This window comes from Haemorhous mexicanus, chromosome 28 (assembly GCF_027477595.1).
Source record: "Haemorhous mexicanus isolate bHaeMex1 chromosome 28, bHaeMex1.pri, whole genome shotgun sequence".
In the NCBI taxonomy this organism is placed as follows: Eukaryota; Metazoa; Chordata; class Aves; order Passeriformes; family Fringillidae; genus Haemorhous; species Haemorhous mexicanus.
Window position 1 is genome coordinate 2295668 of NC_082368.1, and position 26731 is coordinate 2322398.

General features: G+C 54.7%; 5 protein-coding genes and 1 pseudogene across 5 annotated transcripts; all 6 read left to right on the forward strand.

The window, feature by feature from the left end:
* The first annotated feature begins 1677 nt into the window (after positions 1 to 1677).
* LOC132339324 (feather keratin Cos2-2-like) lies at positions 1678 to 3777 on the forward strand. Its single transcript, XM_059869523.1, has one exon. The coding sequence runs from the start codon at positions 3128 to 3130 to the stop codon at positions 3455 to 3457; it is 330 nt and encodes a 109-aa protein (XP_059725506.1). The 5' UTR covers positions 1678 to 3127; the 3' UTR covers positions 3458 to 3777.
* Positions 3778 to 5063: 1286 nt separating this feature from the next.
* Positions 5064 to 6136, forward strand: LOC132339307 (feather keratin Cos2-2-like; annotated as a pseudogene).
* A 6801-nt stretch (positions 6137 to 12937) lies between these two features.
* On the forward strand, positions 12938 to 14003 carry LOC132339187 (feather keratin Cos1-1/Cos1-3/Cos2-1-like). The gene is made up of 2 exons (XM_059869322.1): positions 12938 to 12969; positions 13339 to 14003. Exon 2 carries the CDS (start codon positions 13360 to 13362, stop codon positions 13687 to 13689), a length of 330 nt encoding a protein of 109 aa, XP_059725305.1. The 5' UTR covers positions 12938 to 12969; positions 13339 to 13359; the 3' UTR covers positions 13690 to 14003.
* A 1704-nt stretch (positions 14004 to 15707) lies between these two features.
* LOC132339159 (feather keratin Cos2-2-like) lies at positions 15708 to 16333 on the forward strand. The gene has a single exon (XM_059869252.1). The coding sequence runs from the start codon at positions 15726 to 15728 to the stop codon at positions 16032 to 16034; it is 309 nt and encodes a 102-aa protein (XP_059725235.1). The 5' UTR covers positions 15708 to 15725; the 3' UTR covers positions 16035 to 16333.
* Positions 16334 to 23043: 6710 nt separating this feature from the next.
* Positions 23044 to 24207, forward strand: LOC132339282 (feather keratin Cos2-2-like). Its single transcript, XM_059869474.1, has one exon. The coding sequence runs from the start codon at positions 23558 to 23560 to the stop codon at positions 23885 to 23887; it is 330 nt and encodes a 109-aa protein (XP_059725457.1). The 5' UTR covers positions 23044 to 23557; the 3' UTR covers positions 23888 to 24207.
* A 1713-nt stretch (positions 24208 to 25920) lies between these two features.
* LOC132339281 (feather keratin Cos2-2-like) lies at positions 25921 to 26566 on the forward strand. The gene has a single exon (XM_059869473.1). It carries the CDS (start codon positions 25959 to 25961, stop codon positions 26265 to 26267), a length of 309 nt encoding a protein of 102 aa, XP_059725456.1. The 5' UTR covers positions 25921 to 25958; the 3' UTR covers positions 26268 to 26566.
* The last annotated feature ends 165 nt before the right edge of the window (positions 26567 to 26731 follow it).

The window sequence follows — 26731 nt, forward strand, 5'->3', positions numbered from 1 at the left end:
GGTGGCATTCCATGCAGGTACATGTTGCAATTTGATTCCTCCCTACTGGGTCAGCCTACTTGATCAATAGTCCATGCCCGTTTCTCCACCTCATTCTTGCTTTTCCTCTGTGTTGTGTGGGAGCCACTGCAAGGACACTTCTCCCAGAAAAGTGCTGCTCTTCCTCCCTAGGGCCTCTTCTCCAGCCACATGCTGGTCTTTCTCACCACATGCTCTTACCAACAATCCTTGGTTGTTATTACCAGCTATGCTGGATTGACCTTGGCTGGATGGCCAGTGCCCTGCAGCCACTCTATGAGTCTCCATTCTGAGGTGAATAGGGATGGGAAAATAAGAAGGAAAACAAATATTAAGATTTGAATGTATGCTAAAACATACTCAAAAGATTGTGCATGCAGTAGTAAACTGGAAGAAAACCCCATTTCTTATGCTCTACTTCGAGTCAGAAAGTTCTGTCTGGCCCCTTCCCAGGAATCTGGGCTTGAGCACATGTAGTGGTGTTACTTGAAAACATTGCACATTACAAATGTGTGCCCTTGTTTCTCCTTTCCTTTGCTCTTGTGTCTGAGCTCATGTCATGTGTCACAGAATATCCCTTTTCCTCAGTCTAGGTCAACTGTCTGAGTTTTGTCCACTCCCAGGATCTTGCCAGCCCCCAGCTCCTGATGGGGAAGGGAATGTTGGAGAGACAGTGCTGGTGCTGTGTGAGCTGTGCTCAGCAGGAGCCAAAGGACTGGAGTGTTACCAGCACCTTTGTAACACCCAGTGCAGAGCACATCCCTGCCAGGGCTGCTGTGGGGAACATGAACTGCATCTCTGCCAGACCCAATACACCCAGAAGCCTTGGCTGGCCTCAGGAGAGTCCAGCTCTCTATGTTTGAGACGTACACATCAGCCCTTATCTCCTGGACTTGTCCACTGGGATGGGACACGGTCTCATCCTGTCCAGGCCAATGCTACCACTCAGACTGGTGCTGAGTGAGGTGGGGGCCAAGACCTTGCAACAAATGCCTGGATGGAATTGGAGGGATCAGGGTACAGATATTGCCTTGGTCTGAGATGTAGGATAGGTGTTCTGGGTGACACAGGGACAATCATGATCTTTGGTTCCTTGGGGGAAGAAGCCAACACCAATTTCGACACCACCTCCTTCCAGGTAGTGGCAGAGATTGATGTAGTCTGCACTAACTCTTACAGATAGTGGTGGACAGTAGTGGTAGGCCAAACAAATCCAATTCCCTCCATAACGGTGACATTTAATCAGAGGTGATTTGAAAAAGGAGAGAGCACCTGGTGAGAGCTGCCAAAGCTATGGTGGGACATCTACTGAGACAGTCATCTCCCTGCAGCCTGACATGGGAATGGATGGAGATCTGCCAGTTTGGGGTTTACACATTCCTGAGACAAGGCTGGCTCACCTTTACAGACAGCACAAAAGACATTTCTTTAGGTACAAGACTCTGACCCCTTTCTGAAGAAGCAGAGAAAGGTGCTGGGAATGGCCTTCCTTCCCCATCCCATGCAGAGACCAACTGACTCTCCCCAGGGAGCATAGACCATGCATGGCCCTTCAGTGCCTCCAGGAGGACAGGTTCTCTGAATAAGAAGATGTGGTCATGGAAAGCTCCAACTCCTGTTCCATAGAGGCCAAACTCCACTCTCCTGAATACCAGCAATGAAGAGAATTGTCTCCAGGCTCTCTTGATTGAATGTGTTCACCCCATCTTCCCTTCAGCAGGGACTCAAAGAATCAAGATCCTGGCATTCAGATTCCCCCTGCTCTAATCCCCAAACCTCCTGCTCATACAGACAAAGGAGCACGCTCTGAAACGGGGCTGCCAACCACTAATGTGTAGCCATTAATCACCAGGACTCCCAGAGCCTCCAGGGAAGCCCAGTGTCCCAAGCCCAACTCCAACACCACCTTGGCATCCCCTGAGGCTCTGGTCTGCAGTCAAAACTTGGAGGTGGAAGCACTGAGCAGCACTTCTACTTTCCTTGCTCTAATCCAGGATATTGCTGTCTCTAGACATCACTCACAGAGCAGCAATTCATAAATGGAATTCTCCAGTGTGTGGTTGCACACAAGTGCTCTCCACTGTGCAGAACACTCCCAGTGTAGGACTGCAGTACCTGGGGTATGTTCACACAAGTGCAAAAGCACATGGATGTGCAGATACTCAAACACACTGTGGTTCAGGCAGTAGTGCAACAGGTGCCTCAGGGACTGTGAAGGCAGAGAAGGAATCCAAAGAGATTTTAAGAGAAGAACAAGGATCATAGTCAAGGGAGGCCAAGGGTGATGAGCCAAAGACTGGAGGGCTGGGAAAGGAGGGACCCTTACAGTCATCAGAAACGTGAAAAAACCAAAAGAGTGCCCCAGGCTGGCATCACCTGCCTCCTTGGGATCCTTTCTGCACTTACTTCATGTCTGTTGCCCAGTCTGAAACATCCTTACACTCAGGAAATCTTGAATCGCTTATACCAGCACTCAGAAGTGTCGGTGAGGGATTGGGAATGAGGTAAGCCAGGAAATGCAAAGTCATGGTAGAGGGAAAATCCAACTCATGCCATACCATTCCCAGAGATCTTTCCATTCATTTGGGATCACGCAGGAATATCGTCACCTTCGCAGCACAAACTGTGGGCCCTGAGGCACTGTGGGGCCAGGATAAAAGGCAGCCGAACTGCTGGCTCTCTCAACCACTTCTGTCACCTCCTTCTCCTTGGGAACCAGGTGAGTTGGAAGGCCCTTTCCCCTCCAGCCTCTCCACGACAGCATTGATCTTTCTGGCCCTTGTTCCTGCTCCCTGTTCTTCTGGGGCTGTTCTGCACTGGTGCTGGTGTGGGCAGAGGGGAGAGCGTGTGTTCTGGCCCGAGGCTGTGGCTGGGCTGAGGTGCTGATTTTGCCCCAGGTTAGGCAGGAGCAGAGCTGGGCCTGGCTGAGCTGGGAAGGAGCGTGCTGGGCTCAGGCAAAGGATGCCCAGGTTGGGGCTGCCCAGGCTGGAGCTGTGCAGGCAGCAGGGGCCTTGTGCTGCTGGGGGTGCCTTGCGGGCTGTGTCTCAGGTGTGTGTGTGCTCTGCTTCCTCCCTGCCCTCTGTGCCAGGTGCAGTGCCAGGCTCCAGACATGTCCTGCTCTGAGAAGTGCCAGCAGTGCCAGCCCTGCGAGCCTTGCTGCCAGTCCTGTGGCCCCTGCCCGCTGGCCAGCAGCTGCAATGAGTGCTGTGTCAGGCAGTGCCAGAGCTCCCACGTTGTCATTGAGCCGCCTGCCGTGCTGGTGACCCTGCCCGGCCCCATCCTCAGCTCCTTCCCACAGAACACCGCCGTGGGATCCTCCACCTCTGCTGCTGTTGGCAGCATCCTCAGCTCTGAGGGAGTGCCCATCAGCTCTGGGGGCTTTGACATCTCCTGCATCACCAGCCGCTGTGGTGGCAGCAGATGCTGTCGTCCCTGCTAAAGATGATGCCTCCAAAATCCTTGGGCAAGAACCTCCAGGAGCTCGGAACCTGATGATGGAATGCAGTCCGAACTTAACAGATAGGATTTTGGAACTTCAGACAATTGTTTCCTTCTTCTTCTCCTGTCTTTTTTCTCTTCCTTTCCTTTCCTGTCACCATCTCTCAATGCCAGCCGAGTGGGACCTGCTGGCAACCTTCCCTTAGCAACCCAGGACGTGAGACATGCCACTGCACCTTAGTGGCAGCCCTTGGTTGCCCTCTCTGAGCCTCCATATTTTCTTCTTTTGACTCAATAAAGTTCCTTTTGCATTCACACCTCGACATCTGATTTCCCCTTCAGTTTGTGTCAACTCTTCTCGTTTGCTCATTGGAAAAAGGGTGGAGGAAGGACTTCATTGCAACTCCTGCAACTTTCTTAGTGCCGTCTTTTTCAGTTCAATTTTGTTTGCTCCCTTTCCCTTGGAGCTGACAAAGATGTCCCTCTCTGTGGGAACAGATAGGCATAGAAATTACTTGCCCTGAATGGTTTTGGATGCCTTAACACTGGAAGAGTGCAAGACCAGGATGGACGCAGCTTGGAGCAAGATGGTTTAGTGGGTGGCATCAGTGCCCCTCTGATGAGGGTAGGAGGACGAGAAAGAAATGGTCTTGAAGCTGCCTTCCAGCCCAAACCATTTCTAATGAAATGTGCTTTCACAGAGGCATCAGCAGTGGGACAAATGTGCTCAGTGTTGGGCAGAGCTGAGTCCCTTTTGGACACAGCTGGAGCTGACTCAAGCAGAGCTGGCTGGAACCACTGGACTCTTCTCACAGAGCCCATTTCTGCAGCCTGAGTTACAAAGTCTGCCATCATCAGCAACCATGACACAGGAGGTAGCCCTGCTTCCTGGGAAATTGCCCGCCATCACTTCCTGAGGGAAGGAGGCCATACATTGATCTTCTTTCCCAGTGCATTTGTTCATGCATAATTTTTCCCTTTTGCTTTAGCAAACTGCCTTCTATCCAGCTTCAAGCTGTTTTCAGTTTTGTTCTATCCTGTCATACTGCCTGAGAAAGGGGATTGACAGAGCAGCTTGCAGGGCACCATCCATCCAGCCCAGGGCCACTGACCACAGCTTGGAGTCCAGCTCAGGTCAAGAGCAGGAGGGAGCTTCAGAAGCAGGCATGGAGTGCTGACCAAAGGGAGACGTAATAGAGGGGAAGCAGGACCACAAAGAATACTTTCTGTCCCCTATCCGTTCCCAAACTGGGCCAGGAAAACAGGCTGCACGTGAAAACTCATGGGATGTCACAAAGGGATGCGGGAGAGATGGGCAGGGATACAGGAAGAATGAGAGTGATGCCCTGAGTGCTTTGCCACAAAGAAACCCACAGCAATGACACAGGTTCAAGTCATGAGCCTGCATGGAATGCCACCAGACCATGATCCGAGCATTCTGCCTACTCAGATGTGTTTATATCCCGGAAATTCTTGGATCTCACATTGCGGGCTCTAGAAGGAGTCTTCAGATAGGAACACACAGGGCAGAAGCCAGGAAATAGAGGCTGCAGTGCAGGAAACCAGGACACAGCCCCTACCATTAACTGGGATGGTGCACATTTGACATGAGCTGGTCAGAAAATTATGGATTCCACTAAGGAGCCTCTGGGCCTGAGGCAGGGCAGGACTGCTATAAAAGGCAGCCCAAGTCTCTGCTCTCTCACTCCACTTCTCTCACCTCCTTCTCCTCAGGAATCAGGTGAGTGAGAAGCTTCTTCCTTTCTTCCTCCGGCTGCTGCTGCTTCCAGACCAGCTCTTGCCTGGCTGGAGGTCCCAGCTGAGAGGGTTCTGTCATAGCCCAGGGCTGGGAGCTGCTTGTTCTGGGAGAGGGCAGGGGAGAGAAGGTCTTGTGCAGACAGAGAGAGGCTGGGACGTGGCTGAGGTGGCTGCTGGGCTTTGAGCTGGGCACTCCAATGTGGGCCAGGAGGTGCCTTGGCTGCAGGGTGTTTGGGTGCACTGCTGCTTCTCATGTGTCCTCACTTTGTGCTTCTCTCTGCCCTCCGTGCCAGGTGCAACTGTCACCCCGAGCCATGTCCTGCTGCAAGTCCTGTGACCCTTGCTGCCAGCCCTGTGGCCCCTGCCCGCTGGCCAGCAGCTGCAATGAGTGCTGTGTCAGGCAGTGCCAGAGCTCCCACGTTGTCATTGAGCCGCCTGCTGTGCTGGTGACCCTGCCCGGCCCCATCCTCAGCTCCTCCCCACAGAACACCGCCGTGGGATCCTCCACCTCTGCTGCTGTTGGCAGCATCCTCAGCTGTGGCGGAGTGCCCATCAGCTCTGGGGGCTTTGACATCTCCTGCATCACCAACTGCTATGGCAGCAGTTGTTGTCGTCCCTGCTAAATCTGCTCCGCGCATCCTCGGGCAAGAATCTCCACACCCTCAGAACGTGGAGCTGCACTGAAGATGGTTCCTTGGAACAATGGATTTGTGCCCTTGGTTTACTCCTCTTTTCTTTCACTCTCTTCCCTTTCCTTCCTCTTCTGTCTGTACCACCCAATGCCAGCCTAGTGGGACCTGTTTGCCTCCCTCCATCCCTCTGCTGGCCAGGCAAATGGACACCCTCACTGGCTGCTCCTGGTGTCCTCTTTCAGCTACCTCCTTCTCTTCCTTAGACTCAATAAAGTTGTTTGGCATCCAAAGCTGGCCCTCTGCTTTCTCCTTCCTTGTGTGGGACCTCTTCCAATCACCTCAGGGCAAAAGGAGGAGGAAGCCGTGGGTGGATACTCCATGCTGGAGTTCCTTTACTTTGTGCCCTTTCTGCTGGTGCTCCCATACAAATCCCAGGCTTCCCCAAAAGAGTGATCATCAGGAGAAGATGATGTCGAATAGTGACAGGGAATGGGAAACGGCAGTGCCTGGGGATATTCCACAACCTCCTCTCTTTAAAAACCTGCCTCACATTAATCTTCTGCTCAGCTTCTTCGTACACAGGCAAAGCTGAATGGTCACAGAGAATCAAGTGAGCATGAGGACAGAACCAAAACCAAAATCATCCTCCAACCATGTTGTAGGCTGCCACTGGTTCCTCATCTGGCTGTGGCAGAGGAGAAACTCCCCCATCTTCCGGCCTCCACCTCCCAGACATGGTCAAGAGTTTCACTCCACGTTACTAGTTCTCTTTGACACCATCAGTTTCACATAGCTCCTGGACAATGGGGCAATGACCATTGTAGAGAGTGGACTCCCCCAGGCCCACAAAGCCACCAGAACCCTGTCACACAAAAGTCTTCCCATGAGGCAGGAAGAAGGACCCTGGGAAAGACCTGAGGGCCCCAAAGAATGCTTGGAGGTGGCATCAAAAGGATGGCCTGGGTTAGGGATTGCACTTGAGAGATGTGGGTGCCCTGGCCCTGTCCATGTTTCTGCAGAGAAGGAACTGGGGGCTGAGTGTGTGTCAGTGGCTGGCACTGCTGGGCAGGGAAGGCCCTACAGGGTGGGCAATGGCTGGGCTGAGAGCTCAGCTCAGGCCCAGCTGTGCACACACACCCAGGCCACTGACACTCAGCCAGCCTGGCCAGGTGTGCTCAGAGATGAGCCCAGAGCACAGAGCCCAGCACACGGGCACAGGCACACGGGCACGGGGCTTGCACACAAGTGCCCTGCCCTGTGCACAACCATCCCCGTGCAGGCCAGAGGCTCTCAGGGGCTCTTGCCAGCAGGGCACAGGCACAGGGATGTGCAGACACTGGCACACACTGGGCCACAGCCACACTGCCACACCCATTATTGTGGGGAAGCACATGGGGCAGAGGCCTGAGGAAGGGATGTGACTGAGGAGATGCTGGGGAGCTCCCAGCCAGAGCAGATCCTGGGAACACCAAGCAGGACAGAAGCTCAGGCAGCAGTGCTACAAGAGTCTCACGCACTCCGAAGGCCAAGGATGAAGGACAAAAGGTTTTACCTCGCAGGCAAGGCACAAAGGAGAGCTGTTGGGTGATGAGCCATAGACTGGAGGGCTGGGAGCGGATGAGGCACTTCCAGTCAGCAGGAGCATAAAATATCCCCGAGATTGCCTCAGGCTGGCATCACCTGTGCTGTTGTGGTCCCTTCTGCACTTACTTCATGTCCTTTGCCCACACAGACACACCCTTGCTCCTGGAATCATGGAATCTCACATGCCAGCACTCAGAAGAAGTGTCCGTGAGGGATTGGGAATGATGTAAGCCAGGAAATGCCAAGTCATTGCAGAGGGAAAATCCAACTCATGCCATACCATTCCCAGAGATCTTTCCATTCATTTGGGATCAGGCAGGAATATCGTCACCTTCGCAGCACAAACTGTGGGCCCTGAGGCACTGTGGGGCCAGGATAAAAGGCAGCCGAACTGCTGGCTCTCTCAACCACTTCTGTCACCTCCTTCTCCTTGGGAACCAGGTGAGTTGGAAGCCCATTTCTCCTCCAGCCTCTCCACGACAGCATTGATCTTTCTGGCCCTTGTTCCTGCTCCCTGTTCTTCTGGGGCTGTTCTGCACTGGTGCTGGTGTGGGCAGAGGGGAGAGCGTGTGTTCTGGCCCGAGGCTGTGGCTGGGCTGAGGTGCTGATTTTGCCCCAGGTTAGGCAGGAGCAGAGCTGGGCCTGGCTGAGCTGGGAAGGAGCGTGCTGGGCTCAGGCAAAGGATGCCCAGGTTGGGGCTGCCCAGGCTGGAGCTGTGCAGGCAGCAGGGGCCTTGTGCTGCTGGGGGTGCCTTGCGGGCTGTGTCTCAGGTGTGCGTGTGCTCTGCTTCCTCCCTGCCCTCTGTGCCAGGTGCAGTGCCAGGCTCCAGACATGTCCTGCTCTGAGAAGTGCCAGCAGTGTCAGCCCTGCGAGCCTTGCTGCCAGTCCTGTGGCCCCTGCCCACTGGCCAGCAGCTGCAATGAGTGCTGTGTCAGGCAGTGCCAGAGCTCCCACGTTGTCATTGAGCCGCCTGCTGTGCTGGTGACCCTGCCCGGCCCCATCCTCAGCTCCTTCCCACAGAACACCGCCGTGGGATCCTCCACCTCTGCTGCTGTTGGCAGCATCCTCAGCTCTGAGGGAGTGCCCATCAGCTCTGGGGGCTTTGACATCTCCTGCATCACCAGCTGCTGTGGTGGCAACAGATGCTGTCGTCCCTGCTAAAGATGCTGCCTCCAAAATCCTTGGGCAAGAACCTCCAGGAGCTCGGAACCTGATGATGGAATGAAAATGGATTTTGGAATGTTGGATTTCAGTCTTTGGACTTGTGTCTCCTTTTTCTCCTCCTCCTCCTCTTCTCTTCCTTTGCTTTGCTGTCACTAGCACTCAATGCCAGCCTAGTGGGACCTGCTGGCCTCCTTCCCTCAGCAGCCAGAACATCAGGCATGCCGCTGCATCTTACTTGCTTCCCTCATGTGCTCTCTCTGAGCATTCTCCTTTTCTTCTTTTGACGCAATAAAGTTCCTTTTGCATTCAAAGCTCGGCCTCTGATTTCTCCTTCTTTCTCAGACAAGTCTCCAAATTTGCTCCCTGGAAAAAGTGTGGGCAAAACACCGCATTGCAATCCCTGAAGTGCAATTTTATTACTTCCCATTCTCTTGGATCTCGCAACAATGTCCCTCTCTGTGAGAACGGTGAGGCATTGCGATAACTTGCCCAGAAAGAGTTTAAATTTCTCAGCCCTGGAAGTGTGCAATACCAGGTTGGACAGAGCTTCCAGCAATCTGGTTCAGTGGGTGCCCCTCTGTTGAGGAAGGGAGGAGTAGAAAGGAAAGGTCTTGAAGTTGCCTTCCAGCCCACACCATTTCTAATGAAATGTGCTTTCACAGAGGCATCAGCAGTGGGACAAATTGCTCAGTGTTGGGCAGAGCTGAGTCCCCTTTGGACACAGCTGGAGCTGACTCAAGCAGAGCTGGCTGGAACCACTGGACTCTTCTCACAGAGCCCATTTCTGGAGCCTGAGTTACAAAGTCTGCCATCATCAGCAACCATGACACGGGAGGAAGCCCTGCTTCCTGGGAAATTGCCCGCCATCACTTCCTGAGGGAAGGAGGCCATACATTGATCTTCTTTCCCAGTGCATTTGTTCATGCATAATTTTTCCCTTTTGCTTTAGCAAACTGCCTTCTATCCAGCTTCAAGCTGTTTTCAGTTTTGTTCTATCCTGTCATACTGCCTGAGAAAGGGGATTGACAGAGCAGCTTGCAGGGCACCATCCATCCAGCCCAGGGCCACCGACCACAGCTTGGAGTCCAGCTCAGGTCAAGAGCAGGAGGGAGCTTCAGAAGCAGGCATGGAGTGCTGACCAAAGGGAGACGTAATAGAGGGGAAGCAGGACCACAAAGAATACTTTCTGTCCCCTATCCGTTCCCAAACTGGGCCAGGAAAACAGGCTGCACGTGAAAACTCATGGGATGTCACAAAGGGATGCGGGAGAGATGGGCAGGGATACAGGAAGAATGAGAGTGATGCCCTGAGTGCTTTGCCACAAAGAAACCCACAGCAATGACACAGGTTCAGGTCATGAGCCTGCATGGAATGCCACCAGACCATGATCCGAGCATTCTGCCTACTCAGATGTGTTTATATCCCGGAAATTCTTGGATCTCTCATTCCTGGCCCTAGAAGGAGTCTTCAGATAGGAACGCAGAGGGCAGAAGCCAGGAAATAGAGGCTGCAGTGCAGGAAACCAGGACACAGCCCCTACCATTAACTGGGATGGTGCACATTTGACATGAGCTGGTCAGAAAATTATGGCTTCCACTAAGGAGCCTCTGGGCCTGAGGCAGGGCAGGACTGCTATAAAAGGCAGCCCAAGTCTCTGCTCTCTCACTCCACTTCTCTCACCTCCTTCTCCTCAGGAATCAGGTGAGTGAGAAGCTTCTTCCTTTCTTCCTCCGGCTGCTGCTGCTTCCAGACCAGCTCTTGCCTGGCTGGAGGTCTCAACTGAGAGGGTTCTGTCATAGCCCAGGGCTGGGAGCTGCTTGTTCTGGGAGAGGGCAGGGGAGAGAAGGTCTTGTGCAGACAGAGAGAGGCTGGGACGTGGCTGAGGTGGCTGCTGGGCTTTGATCTGGGCACTCCAATGTGGGCCAGGAGGTGCCTTGGCTGCAGGGTGTTTGGGTGCACTGCTGCTTCCCATGTGTCCTCACTTTGTGCTTCTCTCTGCCCTCCGTGCCAGGTGCAACTGTCACCACGAGCCATGTCCTGCTGCAAGCCCTGTGACCCTTGCTGCCAGCCCTGTGGCCCCTGCCCGCTGGCCAGCAGCTGCAATGAGTGCTGTGTCAGGCAGTGCCAGAGCTCCCACGTTGTCATTGAGCCGCCTGCTGTGCTGGTGACCCTGCCCGGCCCCATCCTCAGCTCCTCCCCACAGAACACCGCCGTGGGATCCTCCACCTCTGCTGCTGTTGGCAACATCCTCAGCTGTGGCGGAGTGCCCATCAGCTCTGGGTGCCTTGACATCTCCTGCATCACCAACTGCTATGGCAGCAGTTGTTGTCGTCCCTGCTAAATCTGCTCCGCGCATCCTCGGGCAAGAATCTCCACACCCTCAGAACGTGGAGCTGCACTGAAGATGGTTCCTTGGAACAATGGATTTGTGCCCTTGGTTTACTCCTCTTTTCTTTCACTCTCTTCCCTTTCCTTCCTCTTCTGTCTGTACCACCCAATGCCAGCCTAGTGGGACCTGTTTGCCTCCCTCCATCCCTCTGCTGGCCAGGCAAATGGACACCCTCACTGGCTGCTCCTGGTGTCCTCTTTCAGCTACCTCCTTCTCTTCCTTAGACTCAATAAAGTTGTTTGGCATCCAAAGCTGGCCCTCTGCTTTCTCCTTCCTTGTGTGGGACCTCTTCCAATCACCTCAGGGCAAAAGGAGGAGGAAGCCGTGGGTGGATACTCCATGCTGGAGTTCCTTTACTTTGTGCCCTTTCTGTTGGTGCTCCCATACAAATCCCAGGCTTCCCCAAAAGAGTGATCGTCAGGAGAAGATGATGTCGAATAGTGACAGGGAATGGGAAACAGCAGTGCCTGGGGATATTCCACAACCTCCTCTCTTTAAAAACCTGCCTCACATTAATCTTCTGCTCAGCTTCTTCGTACACAGGCAGAGCTGAATGGTTACAGAGAATCAAGTGAGCATGAGGACAGAACCAAAACCAAAATCATCCTCCAACCATGTTGTAGGCTGCCACTGGTTCCTCATCTGGCTATGGCAGAGGAGAAACTCCCCCATCTTCCGGCCTCCACCTCCCAGACATGGTCAAGAGTTTCACTCCACGTTACTAGTTCTCTTTGACACCATCAGTTTCACATAGCTCCTGGACAATGGGGCAATGACCATTGTAGAGAGTGGACTCCCCCAGGCCCACAAAGCCACCAGAACCCTGTCACACAAAAGTCTTCCCATGAGGCAGGAAGAAGGACCCTGGGAAAGACCTGAGGGCCCCAAAGAATGCTTGGAGGTGGCATCAAAAGGATGGCCTGGGTTAGGGATTGCACTTGAGAGATGTGGGTGCCCTGGCCCTGTCCATGTTTCTGCAGAGAAGGAACTGGGGGCTGAGTGTGTGTCAGTGGCTGGCACTGCTGGGCAGGGAAGGCCCTACAGGGTGGGCAATGGCTGGGCTGAGAGCTCAGCTCAGGCCCAGCTGTGCACACACACCCAGGCCACTGACACTCAGCCAGCCTGGCCAGGTGTGCTCAGAGATGAGCCCAGAGCACAGAGCCCAGCACACGGGCACAGGCACACGGGCACGGGGCTTGCACACAAGTGCCCTGCCCTGTGCACAACCATCCCCGTGCAGGCCAGAGGCTCTCAGGGGCTCTTGCCAGCAGGGCACAGGCACAGGGATGTGCAGACACTGGCACACACTGGGCCACAGCCACACTGCCACACCCATTATTGTGGGGAAGCACATGGGGCAGAGGCCTGAGGAAGGGATGTGACTGAGGAGATGCTGGGGAGCTCCCAGCCAGAGCAGATCCTGGGAACACCAAGCAGGACAGAAGCTCAGGCAGCAGTGCTACAAGAGTCTCACGCACTCCGAAGGCCAAGGATGAAGGACAAAAGGTTTTACCTCGCAGGCAAGGCACAAAGGAGAGCTGTTGGGTGATGAGCCATAGACTGGAGGGCTGGGAGCGGATGAGGCACTTCCAGTCAGCAGGAGCATAAAATATCCCCGAGATTGCCTCAGGCTGGCATCACCTGTGCTGTTGTGGTCCCTTCTGCACTTACTTCATGTCCTTTGCCCACACAGACACACCCTTGCTCCTGGAATCATGGAATCTCACATGCCAGCACTCAGAAGAAGTGTCCGTGAGGGATTGGGAATGATGTAAGCCAGGAAATGCCAAGTCATTGCAGAGGGAAAATCCAACTCATGCCATACCATTCCCAGAGATCTTTCCATTCATTTGGGATCAGGCAGGAATATCGTCACCTTCGCAGCACAAACTGTGGGCCCTGAGGCACTGTGGGGCCAGGATAAAAGGCAGCCGAACTGGTGGCTCTCTCAACCACTTCTGTCACCTCCTTCTCCTTGGGAACCAGGTGAGTTGGAAGCCCCTTTCCCCTCCAGCCTCTCCACGACAGCATTGATCTTTCTGGCCCTTGTTCCTGCTCCCTGTTCTTCTGGGGCTGTTCTGCACTGGTGCTGGTGTGGGCAGAGGGGAGAGCGTGTGTTCTGGCCCGAGGCTGTGGCTGGGCTGAGGTGCTGATTTTGCCCCAGGTTAGGCAGGAGCAGAGCTGGGCCTGGCTGAGCTGGGAAGGAGCGTGCTGGGCTCAGGCAAAGGATGCCCAGGTTGGGGCTGCCCAGGCTGGAGCTGTGCAGGCAGCAGGGGCCTTGTGCTGCTGGGGGTGCCTTGCGGGCTGTGTCTCAGGTGTGCGTGTGCTCTGCTTCCTCCCTGCCCTCTGTGCCAGGTGCAGTGCCAGGCTCCAGACATGTCCTGCTCTGAGAAGTGCCAGCAGTGCCAGCCCTGCGAGCCTTGCTGCCAGTCCTGTGGCCCCTGCCCGCTGGGCAGCAGCTGCAATGAGTGCTGTGTCAGGCAGTGCCAGAGCTCCCACGTTGTCATTGAGCCGCCTGCTGTGCTGGTGACCCTGCCCGGCCCCATCCTCAGCTCCTTCCCACAGAACACCGCCGTGGGATCCTCCACCTCTGCTGCTGTTGGCAGCATCCTCAGCTCTGAGGGAGTGCCCATCAGCTCTGGGGTCTTTGACATCTCCTGCATCACCAGCTGCTGTGGTGGCAACAGATGCTGTCGTCCCTGCTAAAGATGCTGCCTCCAAAATCCTTGGGCAAGAACCTCCAGGAGCTCGGAACCTGATGATGGAATGAAAATGGATTTTGGAATGTTGGATTTCAGTCTTTGGACTTGTGTCTCCTTTTTCTCCTCCTCCTCCTCTTCTCTTCCTTTGCTTTGCTGTCACTAGCACTCAATGCCAGCCTAGTGGGACCTGCTGGCCTCCTTCCCTCAGCAGCCAGAACATCAGGCATGCCGCTGCATCTTACTTGCTTCCCTCATGTGCCCTCTCTGAGCATTCTCCTTTTCTTCTTTTGACGCAATAAAGTTCCTTTTGCATTCAAAGCTCGGCCTCTGATTTCTCCTTCTTTCTCAGACAAGTCTCCAAATTTGCTCCCTGGAAAAAGTGTGGGCAAAACACCGCATTGCAATCCCTGAAGTGCAATTTTATTACTTCCCATTCTCTTGGATCTCGCAACAATGTCCCTCTCTGTGAGAACGGTGAGGCATTGCGATAACTTGCCCAGAAAGAGTTTAAATTTCTCAGCCCTGGAAGTGTGCAATACCAGGTTGGACAGAGCTTCCAGCAATCTGGTTCAGTGGGTGCCCCTCTGTTGAGGAAGGGAGGAGTAGAAAGGAAAGGTCTTGAAGTTGCCTTCCAGCCCACACCATTTCTAATGAAATGTGCTTTCACAGAGGCATCAGCAGTGGGACAAATTGCTCAGTGTTGGGCAGAGCTGAGTCCCCTTTTGGACACAGCTGGAGCTGACTCAAGCAGAGCTGGCTGGAACCACTGGACTCTTCTCACAGAGCCCATTTCTGCAGCCTGAGTTACAAAGTCTGCCATCATCAGCAACCATGACACGGGAGGAAGCCCTGCTTCCTGGGAAATTGCCCGCCATCACTTCCTGAGGGAAGGAGGCCATACATTGATCTTCTTTCCCAGTGCATTTGTTCATGCGTAATTTTTCCCTTTTGCTTTAGCAAACTGCCTTCTATCCAGCTTCAAGCTGTTTTCAGTTTTGTTCTATCCTGTCATACTGCCTGAGAAAGGGGATTGACAGAGCAGCTTGCAGGGCACCATCCATCCAGCCCAGGGCCACCGACCACAGCTTGGAGTCCAGCTCAGGTCAAGAGCAGGAGGGAGCTTCAGAAGCAGGCATGGAGTGCTGACCAAAGGGAGACGTAATAGAGGGGAAGCAGGACCACAAAGAATACTTTCTGTCCCCTATCCGTTCCCAAACTGGGCCAGGAAAACAGGCTGCACGTGAAAACTCATGGGATGTCACAAAGGGATGCTAGAGAGATGGGCAGGGATACAGGAAGAAGGAGAGTGATGCCCTGAGTGCTTTGCCACAAAGAAACCCACAGGAAGGAGACAGGTTCAGGTCATGAGCCTGCATGGAATGCCACCAGACCATGATCCGAGCATTCTGCCTACTCAGATGTGTTTATATCCCGGAAATTCTTAGATCTCTCATTCCTGGCCCTAGAAGGAGTCTTCAGATAGGAACGCACAGGGCAGAAGCCAGGAAATAGAGGCTGCAGTGCAGTAAACCAGGACACAGCCCCTACCATTAACTGGGATGGTGCACATTTGACATGAGCTGGTCAGAAAATTATGGCTTCCACTAAGGAGCCTCTGGGCCTGAGGCAGGGCAGGACTGCTATAAAAGGCAGCCCAAGTCTCTGCTCTCTCACTCCACTTCTCTCACCTCCTTCTCCTCAGGAATCAGGTGAGTGAGAAGCTTCTTCCTTTCTTCCTCCGGCTGCTGCTGCTTCCAGACCAGCTCTTGCCTGGCTGGAGGTCTCAGCTGAGAGGGTTCTGTCATAGCCCAGGGCTGGGAGCTGCTTGTTCTGGGAGAGGGCAGGGGAGAGAAGGTCTTGTGCAGACAGAGAGAGGCTGGGACGTGGCTGAGGTGGCTGCTGGGCTTTGATCTGGGCACTCCAATGTGGGCCAGGAGGTGCCTTGGCTGCAGGGTGTTTGGGTGCACTGCTGCTTCCCATGTGTCCTCACTTTGTGCTTCTCTCTGCCCTCCGTGCCAGGTGCAACTGTCACCCCGAGCCATGTCCTGCTGCAAGCCCTGTGACCCTTGCTGCCAGCCCTGTGGCCCCTGCCCGCTGGCCAGCAGCTGCAATGAGTGCTGTGTCAGGCAGTGCCAGAGCTCCCACGTTGTCATTGAGCCGCCTGCTGTGCTGGTGACCCTGCCCGGCCCCATCCTCAGCTCCTCCCCACAGAACACCGCCGTGGGATCCTCCACCTCTGCTGCTGTTGGCAACATCCTCAGCTGTGGCGGAGTGCCCATCAGCTCTGGGGGCTTTGACATCTCCTGCATCACCAACTGCTATGGCAGCAGTTGTTGTCGTCCCTGCTAAATCTGCTCCGCGCATCCTCGGGCAAGAATCTCCACACCCTCAGAACGTGGAGCTGCACTGAAGATGGTTCCTTGGAACAATGGATTTGTGCCCTTGGTTTACTCCTCTTTTCTTTCACTCTCTTCCCTTTCCTTCCTCTTCTGTCTGTACCACCCAATGCCAGCCTAGTGGGACCTGTTTGCCTCCCTCCATCCCTCTGCTGGCCAGGCAAATGGACACCCTCACTGGCTGCTCCTGGTGTCCTCTTTCAGCTACCTCCTTCTCTTCCTTAGACTCAATAAAGTTGTTTGGCATCCAAAGCTGGCCCTCTGCTTTCTCCTTCCTTGTGTGGGACCTCTTCCAATCACCTCAGGGCAAAAGGAGGAGGAAGCCGTGGGTGGATACTCCATGCTGGAGTTCCTTTACTTTGTGCCCTTTCTGTTGGTGCTCCCATACAAATCCCAGGCTTCCCCAAAAGAGTGATCGTCAGGAGAAGATGATGTCGAATAGTGACAGGGAATGGGAAACAGCAGTGCCTGGGGATATTCCACAACCTCCTCTCTTTAAAAACCTGCCTCACATTAATCTTCTGCTCAGCTTCTTCGTACACAGGCAGAGCTGAATGGTTACAGAGAATCAAGTGAGCATGAGGACAGAACCAAAACCAAAATCATCCTCCAGCCATGTTGTAGGCTGCCACTGGTTCCTCATCTGGCTATGGCAGAGGAGAAACTCCCCCATCTTCCGGCCTCCACCTCCCAGACATGGTCAAGAGTTTCACTCCACGTTACTAGTTCTCTTTGACACCATCAGTTTCACATAGCTCCTGGACAATGGGGCAATGACCATTGTAGAGAGTGGACTCCCCCAGGCCCACAAAGCCACCAGAACCCTGTCACACAAAAGTCTCCCCATGAGGCAGGAAGAAGGACCCTGGGAAAGACCTGAGGGCCCCAAAGAATGCTTGGAGGTGGCATCAAAAGGATGGCCTGGGTTAGGGATTGCACTTGAGAGATGTGGGTGCCCTGGCCCTGTCCATGTTTCTGCAGAGAAGGAACTGGGGGCTGAGTGTGTGTCAGTGGCTGGCACTGCTGGGCAGGGAAGGCCCTACAGGGTGGGCAATGGCTGGGCTGAGAGCTCAGCTCAGGCCCAGCTGTGCACACACACCCAGGGCACTGACACTCAGCCAGCCTGGCCAGGTGTGCTCAGAGATGAGCCCAGAGCACAGAGCCCAGCACACGGGCACAGGCACACGGGCACGGGGCTTGCACACAAGTGCCCTGCCCTGTGCACAACCATCCCCGTGCAGGCCAGAGGCTCTCAGGGGCTCTTGCCAGCAGGGCACAGGCACAGGGATGTGCAGACACTGGCACACACTGGGCCACAGCCACACTGCCACACCCATTATTGTGGGGAAGCACATGGGGCAGAGGCCTGAGGAAGGGATGTGACTGAGGAGATGCTGGGGAGCTCCCAGCCAGAGCAGATCCTGGGAACACCAAGCAGGACAGAAGCTCAGGCAGCAGTGCTACAAGAGTCTCACGCACTCCGAAGGCCAAGGATGAAGGACAAAAGGTTTTACCTCGCAGGCAAGGCACAAAGGAGAGCTGTTGGGTGATGAGCCATAGACTGGAGGACTGGGAGCGGATGAGGCACTTCCAGTCAGCAGGAGCATAAAATATCCCCGAGATTGCCTCAGGCTGGCATCACCTGTGCTGTTGTGGTCCCTTCTGCACTTACTTCATGTCCTTTGCCCACACAGACACACCCTTGCTCCAGGAATCATGGAATCTCACATGCCAGCACTCAGAAGAAGTGTCCGTGAGGGATTGGGAATGATGTAAGCCAGGAAATGCCAAGTCATTGCAGAGGGAAAATCCAACTCATGCCATACCATTCCCAGAGATCTTTCCATTCATTTGGGATCAGGCAGGAATATCGTCACCTTCGCAGCACAAACTGTGGGCCCTGAGGCACTGTGGGGCCAGGATAAAAGGCAGCCGAACTGGTGGCTCTCTCAACCACTTCTGTCACCTCCTTCTCCTTGGGAACCAGGTGAGTTGGAAGCCCCTTTCCCCTCCAGCCTCTCCACGACAGCATTGATCTTTCTGGCCCTTGTTCCTGCTCCCTGTTCTTCTGGGGCTGTTCTGCACTGGTGCTGGTGTGGGCAGAGGGGAGAGCGTGTGTTCTGGCCCGAGGCTGTGGCTGGGCTGAGGTGCTGATTTTGCCCCAGGTTAGGCAGGAGCAGAGCTGGGCCTGGCTGAGCTGGGAAGGAGCGTGCTGGGCTCAGGCAAAGGATGCCCAGGTTGGGGCTGCCCAGGCTGGAGCTGTGCAGGCAGCAGGGGCCTTGTGCTGCTGGGGGTGCCTTGCGGGCTGTGTCTCAGGTGTGCGTGTGCTCTGCTTCCTCCCTGCCCTCTGTGCCAGGTGCAGTGCCAGGCTCCAGACATGTCCTGCTCTGAGAAGTGCCAGCAGTGCCAGCCCTGCGAGCCTTGCTGCCAGTCCTGTGGCCCCTGCCCGCTGGCCAGCAGCTGCAATGAGTGCTGTGTCAGGCAGTGCCAGAGCTCCCACGTTGTCATTGAGCCGCCTGCTGTGCTGGTGACCCTGCCCGGCCCCATCCTCAGCTCCTTCCCACAGAACACCGCCGTGGGATCCTCCACCTCTGCTGCTGTTGGCAGCATCCTCAGCTCTGAGGGAGTGCCCATCAGCTCTGGGGGCTTTGACATCTCCTGCATCACCAGCCGCTGTGGTGGCAGCAGATGCTGTCGTCCCTGCTAAAGATGCTGCCTCCAAAATCCTTGGGCAAGAACCTCCAGGAGCTCGTTACCTGATGATGGAATGAAAATGGAGTTTGGAATGTTGGATTTCAGTCTTTGGACTTGTGTCTCCTTTTTCTCCTCCTCCTCCTCTTCTCTTCCTTTGCTTTGCTGTCACTAGCACTCAATGCCAGCCTAGTGGGACCTGCTGGCCTCCTTCCCTCAGCAGCCAGAACATCAGGCATGCCGCTGCATCTTACTTGCTTCCCTCAGGTGCCCTCTCTGAGCATTCTCCTTTTCTTCTTTTGACTCAATAAAGTTCCTTTTGCATTCAAAGCTCGGCCTCTGATTTCTCCTTCTTTCTCAGACAAGTCTCCTAATTTGCTCCCTGGAAAAAGTGTGGGCAAAACACCGCATTGCAATCCCTGCAGTGCAATTTTATTTCTTCCCATTCTCTTGGATCTCGCAACAATGTCCCTCTCTGTGAGAACGGTGAGGCATTGCGATAACTTGCCCAGAAAGAGTTTAAATTTCTCAGCCCTGGAAGTGTGCAATACCAGGTTGGACAGAGCTTCCAGCAATCTGGTTCAGTGGGTGCCCCTCTGTTGAGGAAGGGAGGAGTAGAAAGGAAAGGTCTTGAAGTTGCCTTCCAGCCCACACCATTTCTAATGAAATGTGCTTTCACAGAGGCATCAGCAGTGGGACAAACGTGCTCAGTGTTGGGCAGAGCTGAGTCCCCTTTTGGACACAGCTGGAGCTGACTCAAGCAGAGCTGGCTGGAACCACTGGACTCTTCTCACAGAGCCCATTTCTGGAGCCTGAGTTACAAAGTCTGCCATCATCAGCAACCATGACACGGGAGGAAGCCCTGCTTCCTGGGAAATTGCCCGCCATCACTTCCTGAGGGAAGGAGGCCATACATTGATCTTCTTTCCCAGTGCATTTGTTCATGCGTAATTTTTCCCTTTTGCTTTAGCAAACTGCCTTCTATCCAGCTTCAAGCTGTTTTCAGTTTTGTTCTATCCTGTCATACTGCCTGAGAAAGGGGATTGACAGAGCAGCTTGCAGGGCACCATCCATCCAGCCCAGGGCCACTGACCACAGCTTGGTGTCCAGCTCAGGTCAAGAGCAGGAGGGAGCTTCAGAAGCAGGCATGGAGTGCTGACCAAAGGGAGACGTAATAGAGGGGAAGCAGGACCACAAAGAATACTTTCTGTCCCCTATCCGTTCCCAAACTGGGCCAGGAAAACAGGCTGCACGTGAAAACTCATGGGATGTCACAAAGGGATGCGGGAGAGATGGGCAGGGATACAGGAAGAAGGAGAGTGATGCCCTGAGTGCTTTGCCACAAAGAAACCCACAGGAAGGAGACAGGTTCAGGTCATGAGCCTGCATGGAATGCCACCAGACCATGATCCGAGCATTCTGCCTACTCAGATGTGTTTATATCCCGGAAATTCTTGGATCTCTCATTCCTGGCCCTAGAAGGAGTCTTCAGATAGGAACGCACAGGGCAGAAGCCAGGAAATAGAGGCTGCAGTGCAGGAAACCAGGACACAGCCCCTACCATTAACTGGGATGGTGCACATTTGACATGAGCTGGTCAGAAAATTATGGCTTCCACTAAGGAGCCTCTGGGCCTGAGGCAAGGCAGGACTGCTATAAAAGGCAGCCCAAGTCTCTGCTCTCTCACTCCACTTCTCTCACCTCCTTCTCCTCAGGAATCAGGTGAGTGAGAAGCTTCTTCCTTTCTTCCTCCGGCTGCTGCTGCTTCCAGACCAGGTCTTGCCTGGCTGGAGGTCTCAGCTGAGAGGGTTCTGTCATAGCCCAGGGCTGGGAGCTGCTTGTTCTGGGAGAGGGCAGGGGAGAGAAGGTCTTGTGCAGACAGAGAGAGGCTGGGACTTGGCTGAGGTGGCTGCTGGGCTTTGAGCTGGGCACTCCAATGTGGGCCAGGAGGTGCCTTGGCTGCAGGGGGTTTGGGTGCACTGCTGCTTCTCACGTGTCCTCACTTTGTGCTTCTCTCTGCCCTCCGTGCCAGGTGCAACTGTCACCCCGAGCCATGTCCTGCTGCAAGCCCTGTGACCCTTGCTGCCAGCCCTGTGGCCCCTGCCCGCTGGCCAGCAGCTGCAATGAGTGCTGTGTCAGGCAGTGCCAGAGCTCCCACGTTGTCATTGAGCCACCTGCTGTGCTGGTGACCCTGCCCGGCCCCATCCTCAGCTCCTCCCCACAGAACACCGCCGTGGGATCCTCCACCTCTGCTGCTGTTGGCAGCATCCTCAGCTGTGGCGGAGTGCCCATCAGCTCTGGGGGCTTTGACATCTCCTGCATCACCAACTGCTATGGCAGCAGTTGTTGTCGTCCCTGCTAAATCTGCTCCGCGCATCCTCGGGCAAGAATCTCCACACCCTCAGAACGTGGAGCTGTACTGAAGATGGTTCCTTGGAAGAATGGATTTGTGCCCTTGTTTTACTCCTCTTTTCTTTCACTCTCTTCCCTTTCCTTCCTCTTCTGTCTGTACCACCCAAAGCCAGCCTAGTGGGACCTGTTTGCCTCCCTCCATCCCTCTGCTTGCCAGGCAAATGGACACCCTCACTGGCTGCTCCTGGTGTCCCCTTTCAGCTACCTCCTTCTCTTCCTTAGACTCAATAAAGTTGTTTGGCATCCAAAGCTGGCCCTCTGCTTTCTCCTTCCTTGTGTGGGACCTCTTCCAATCACCTCAGGGCAAAAGGAGGAGGAAGCCGTGGGTGGATACTCCATGCTGGAGTTCCTTTACTTTGTGCCCTTTCTGCTGGTGCTCCCATACAAATCCCAGGCTTCCCCAAAAGAGTGATCGTCAGGAGAAGATGATGTCGAATAGTGACAGGGAATGGGAAACAGCAGTGCCTGGGGATATTCCACAACCTCCTCTCTTTAAAAACCTGCCTCACATTAATCTTCTGCTCAGCTTCTTCGTACACAGGCAGAGCTGAATGGTTACAGAGAATCAAGTGAGCATGAGGACAGAACCAAAACCAAAATCATCCTCCAGCCATGTTGTAGGCTGCCACTGGTTCCTCATCTGGCTATGGCAGAGGAGAAACTCCCCCATCTTCCGGCCTCCACCTCCCAGACATGGTCAAGAGTTTCACTCCACGTTACTAGTTCTCTTTGACACCATCAGTTTCACACAGCTCCTGGACAATGGGGCAATGACCATTGTAGAGAGTGGACTCCCCCAGGCCCACAAAGCCACCAGAACCCTGTCACACAAAAGTCTTCCCATGAGGCAGGAAGAAGGACCCTGGGAAAGACCTGAGGGCCCCAAAGAATGCTTGGAGGTGGCATCAAAAGGATGGCCTGGGTTAGGGATTGCACTTGAGAGATGTGGGTGCCCTGGCCCTGTCCAGGTTCCTGCAGAGAAGGAACTGGGGGCTGAGTGTGTGTCAGTGGCTGGCACTGCTGGGCAGGGAAGGCCCTACAGGGTGGGCAATGGCTGGGCTGAGAGCTCAGCTCAGGCCCAGCTGTGCACACACACCCAGGCCACTGACACTCAGCCAGCCTGGCCAGGTGTGCTCAGAGATGAGCCCAGAGCACAGAGCCCAGCACACGGGCACAGGCACACGGGCACGGGGCTTGCACACAAGTGCCCTGCCCTGTGCACAACCATCCCCGTGCAGGCCAGAGGCTCTCAGGGGCTCTTGCCAGCAGGGCACAGGCACAGGGATGTGCAGACACTGGCACACACTGGGCCACAGCCACACTGCCACACCCATTATTGCGGGGAAGCACATGGGGCAGAGGCCTGAGGAAAGGGTGTGACTGAGGAGATGCTGGGGAGCTCCCAGCCAGAGCAGATCCTGGGAACACCAAGCAGGACAGAAGCTCAGGCAGCAGTGCTACAAGAGTCTCACGCACTCCGAAGGCCAAGGACGAAAGACAAAAGGTTTTACCTCGCAGGCAAGGCACAAAGGAGAGCTGTTGGGTGATGAGCCATAGACTGGAGGGCTGGGAGCGGATGAGGCACTTTAGTCAGCAGGAGCATAAAATATCCCCGAGAATGCCTCAGGCTGGCATCACCTGTGCTGTTGTGGTCCCTTCTGCAGTTACTTCATGTCCTTTGCCCACACAGACACACCCTTGCTCCAGGAATCATGGAATCTCACATGCCAGCACTCAGAAGAAGTGTCCGTGAGGGATTGGGAATGATGTAAGCCAGGAAATGCCAAGTCATTGCAGAGGGAAAATCCAACTCATGCCATACCATTCCCAGAGATCTTTCCATTCATTTGGGATCACGCAGGAATATGGTCACCTTCGCAGCACAAACTGTGCGCCCTGAGGCACTGTGGGGCCAGGATAAAAGGCAGCCGAACTGCTGGCTCTCTCAACCACTTCTGTCACCTCCTTCTCCTTGGGAACCAGGTGAGTTGGAAGCCCCTTTCTCCTCCAGCCTCTCCACGACAGCATTGATCTTTCTGGCCCTTGTTCCTGCTCCCTGTTCTTCTGGGGCTGTTCTGCACTGGTGCTGGTGTGGGCAGAGGGGAGAGCGTGTGTTCTGGCCCGAGGCTGTGGCTGGGCTGAGGTGCTGATTTTGCCCCAGGTTAGGCAGGAGCAGAGCTGGGCCTGGCTGAGCTGGGAAGGAGCGTGCTGGGCTCAGGCAAAGGATGCCCAGGTTGGGGCTGCCCAGGCTGGAGCTGTGCAGGCAGCAGGGGCCTTGTGCTGCTGGGGGTGCCTTGCGGGCTGTGTCTCAGGTGTGCGTGTGCTCTGCTTCCTCCCTGCCCTCTGTGCCAGGTGCAGTGCCAGGCTCCAGACATGTCCTGCTCTGAGAAGTGCCAGCAGTGTCAGCCCTGCGAGCCTTGCTGCCAGCCCTGTGGCCCCTGCCCGCTGGCCAGCAGCTGCAATGAGTGCTGTGTCAGGCAGTGCCAGAGCTCCCACGTTGTCATTGAGCCGCCTGCCGTGCTGGTGACCCTGCCCGGCCCCATCCTCAGCTCCTTCCCACAGAACACCGCCGTGGGATCCTCCACCTCTGCTGCTGTTGGCAGCATCCTCAGCTCTGAGGGAGTGCCCATCAGCTCTGGGGGCTTTGACATCTCCTGCATCACCAGCCGCTGTGGTGGCAGCAGATGCTGTCGTCCCTGCTAAAGATGCTGCCTCCAAAATCCTTGGGCAAGAACCTCCAGGAGCTCGGAACCTGATGATGGAATGCAGTCCGAATGTAACAGATAGGATTTTGGAACTTCAGACTATTGTTTCCTTCTTCTTCTCCTGTCTTTTTTCTCTTCCTTTCCTTTCCTGTCACCATCTCTCAATGCCAGCCGAGTGGGACCTGCTGGCAACCTTCCCTTAGCTACCCAGGACGTGAGGCATGCCACTGCACCTTAGTGGCAGCCCTTGGTTGCCCTCTCTGAGCCTCCATATTTTCTTCTTTTGACTCAATAAAGTTCCTTCTGCATTCACACCTCGACATCTGATTTCCCCTTCAGTTTGTGTCAACTCTTCTCGTTTGCTCATTGGAAAAAGGGTGGAGGAAGGACTTTGTTGCAACTCCTGCAACTTTCTTAGTGCCGTCTTTTTCAGTTCAATTTTGTTTGTTCCCTTTCCCTTAGAGCTGACAAAGATGTCCCTCTCTGTGGGAACAGATAGGCATAGAAATTACTTGCCCTGAATGGTTTTGGATGCCTTAACACTGGAAGAGTGCAAGACCAGGATGGACGCAGCTTGGAGCAAGATGGTTTAGTGGGTGGCATCAGTGCCCCTCTGATGAGGGTAGGAGGACGAGAAAGAAATGGTCTTGAAGCTGCCTTCCAGCCCAAACCATTTCTAATGAAATGTGCTTTCACAGAGGCATCAGCAGTGGGACAAATGTGCTCAGTGTTGGGCAGAGCTGAGTCCCTTTTGGACACAGCTGGAGCTGACTCAAGCAGAGCTGGCTGGAACCACTGGACTCTTCTCACAGAGCCCATTTCTGCAGCCTGAGTTACAAAGTCTGCCATCATCAGCAACCATGACACAGGAGGTAGCCCTGCTTCCTGGGAAATTGCCCGCCATCACTTCCCGAGGGAAGGAGGCCATACATTGATCTTCTTTCCCAGTGCATTTGTTCATGCATAATTTTTCCCTTTTGCTTTAGCAAACTGCCTTCTATCCAGCTTCAAGTTGTTATCAGTTTTGTTCTATCTTGTCATACTGCCTGAGAAAGGGGATTGACAGAGCAGCTTGCAGGGCACCATCCATCCAGCCCAGGGCCACCGACCACAGCTTGGAGTCCAGCTCAGGTCAAGAGCAGGAGGGAGCTTCAGAAGCAGGCATGGAGTGCTGACCAAAGGGAGACGTAATAGAGGGGAAGCAGGACCACAAAGAATACTTTCTGTCCCCTATCCGTTCCCAAACTGGGCCGGGAAAACAGGCTGCACGTGAAAACTCATGGGATGTCACAAAGGGATGCGGGAGAGATGGGCAGGGATACAGGAAGAATGAGAGTGATGCCCTGAGTGCTTTGCCACAAAGAAACCCACAGGAATGACACAGGTTCAGGTCATGAGCCTGCATGGAATGCCACCAGACCATGATCCGAGCATTCTGCCTACTCAGATGTGTTTATATCCTGGAAATTCTTGGATCTCTCATTCCTGGCCCTAGAAGGAGTCTTCAGATAGGAACGCACAGGGCAGAAGCCAGGAAATAGAGGCTGCAGTGCAGGAAACCAGGACACAGCCCCTACCATTAACTGGGATGGTGCACATTTGACATGAGCTGGTCAGAAAATTATGGCTTCCACTAAGGAGCCTCTGGGCCTGAGGCAAGGCAGGACTGCTATAAAAGGCAGCCCAAGTCTCTGCTCTCTCACTCCACTTCTCTCACCTCCTTCTCCTCAGGAATCAGGTGAGTGAGAAGCTTCTTCCTTTCTTCCTCCGGCTGCTGCTGCTTCCAGACCAGGTCTTGCCTGGCTGGAGGTCTCAGCTGAGAGGGTTCTGTCATAGCCCAGGGCTGGGAGCTGCTTGTTCTGGGAGAGGGCAGGGGAGAGAAGGTCTTGTACAGACAGAGAGAGGCTGGGACGTGGCTGAGGTGGCTGCTGGGCTTTGATCTGGGCACTCCAATGTGGGCCAGGAGGTGCCTTGGCTGCAGGGTGTTTGGGTGCACTGCTGCTTCTCACGTGTCCTCACTTTGTGCTTCTCCCTGCCCTCTGTGCCAGGTGCAACTGTCACCCCGAGCCATGTCCTGCTGCAAGCCCTGTGACCCTTGCTGCCAGCCCTGTGGCCCCTGCCCGCTGGCCAGCAGCTGCAATGAGTGCTGTGTCAGGCAGTGCCAGAGCTCCCACGTTGTCATTGAGCCGCCTGCTGTGCTGGTGACCCTGCCCGGCCCCATCCTCAGCTCCTCCCCACAGAACACCGCCGTGGGATCCTCCACCTCTGCTGCTGTTGGCAACATCCTCAGCTGTGGCGGAGTGCCCATCAGCTCTGGGGGCTTTGACATCTCCTGCATCACCAACTGCTATGGCAGCAGTTGTTGTCGTCCCTGCTAAATCTGCTCCGCGCATCCTCGGGCAAGAATCTCCACACCCTCAGAACGTGGAGCTGCACTGAAGATGGTTCCTTGGAACAATGGATTTGTGCCCTTGGTTTACTCCTCTTTTCTTTCACTCTCTTCCCTTTCCTTCCTCTTCTGTCTGTACCACCCAATGCCAGCCTAGTGGGACCTGTTTGCCTCCCTCCATCCCTCTGCTGGCCAGGCAAATGGACACCCTCACTGGCTGCTCCTGGTGTCCTATTTCAGCTACCTCCTTCTCTTCCTTAGACTCAATAAAGTTGTTTGGCATCCAAAGCTGGCCCTCTGCTTTCTCCTTCCTTGTGTGGGACTTCTTCCAATCACCTCAGGGCAAAAGGAGGAGGAAGCCGTGGGTGGATACTCCATGCGGGAGTTCCTTTACTTTGTGCCCTTTCTGCTGGTGCTCCCATACAAATCCCAGGCTTCCCCAAAAGAGTGATC

Excerpts from the sequence above, each read along its gene's own strand:
- LOC132339282 (XM_059869474.1), top strand. The coding sequence starts at position 23,558 with ATGTCCTGCTCTGAGAAGTGCCAGCAGTGTCAGCCCTGCGAGCCTTGC.
- LOC132339324 (XM_059869523.1), top strand. The coding sequence starts at position 3,128 with ATGTCCTGCTCTGAGAAGTGCCAGCAGTGCCAGCCCTGCGAGCCTTGC.
- LOC132339281 (XM_059869473.1), top strand. The coding sequence starts at position 25,959 with ATGTCCTGCTGCAAGCCCTGTGACCCTTGCTGCCAGCCCTGTGGCCCC.
- LOC132339187 (XM_059869322.1), top strand. The coding sequence starts at position 13,360 with ATGTCCTGCTCTGAGAAGTGCCAGCAGTGCCAGCCCTGCGAGCCTTGC.
- LOC132339159 (XM_059869252.1), top strand. The coding sequence starts at position 15,726 with ATGTCCTGCTGCAAGCCCTGTGACCCTTGCTGCCAGCCCTGTGGCCCC.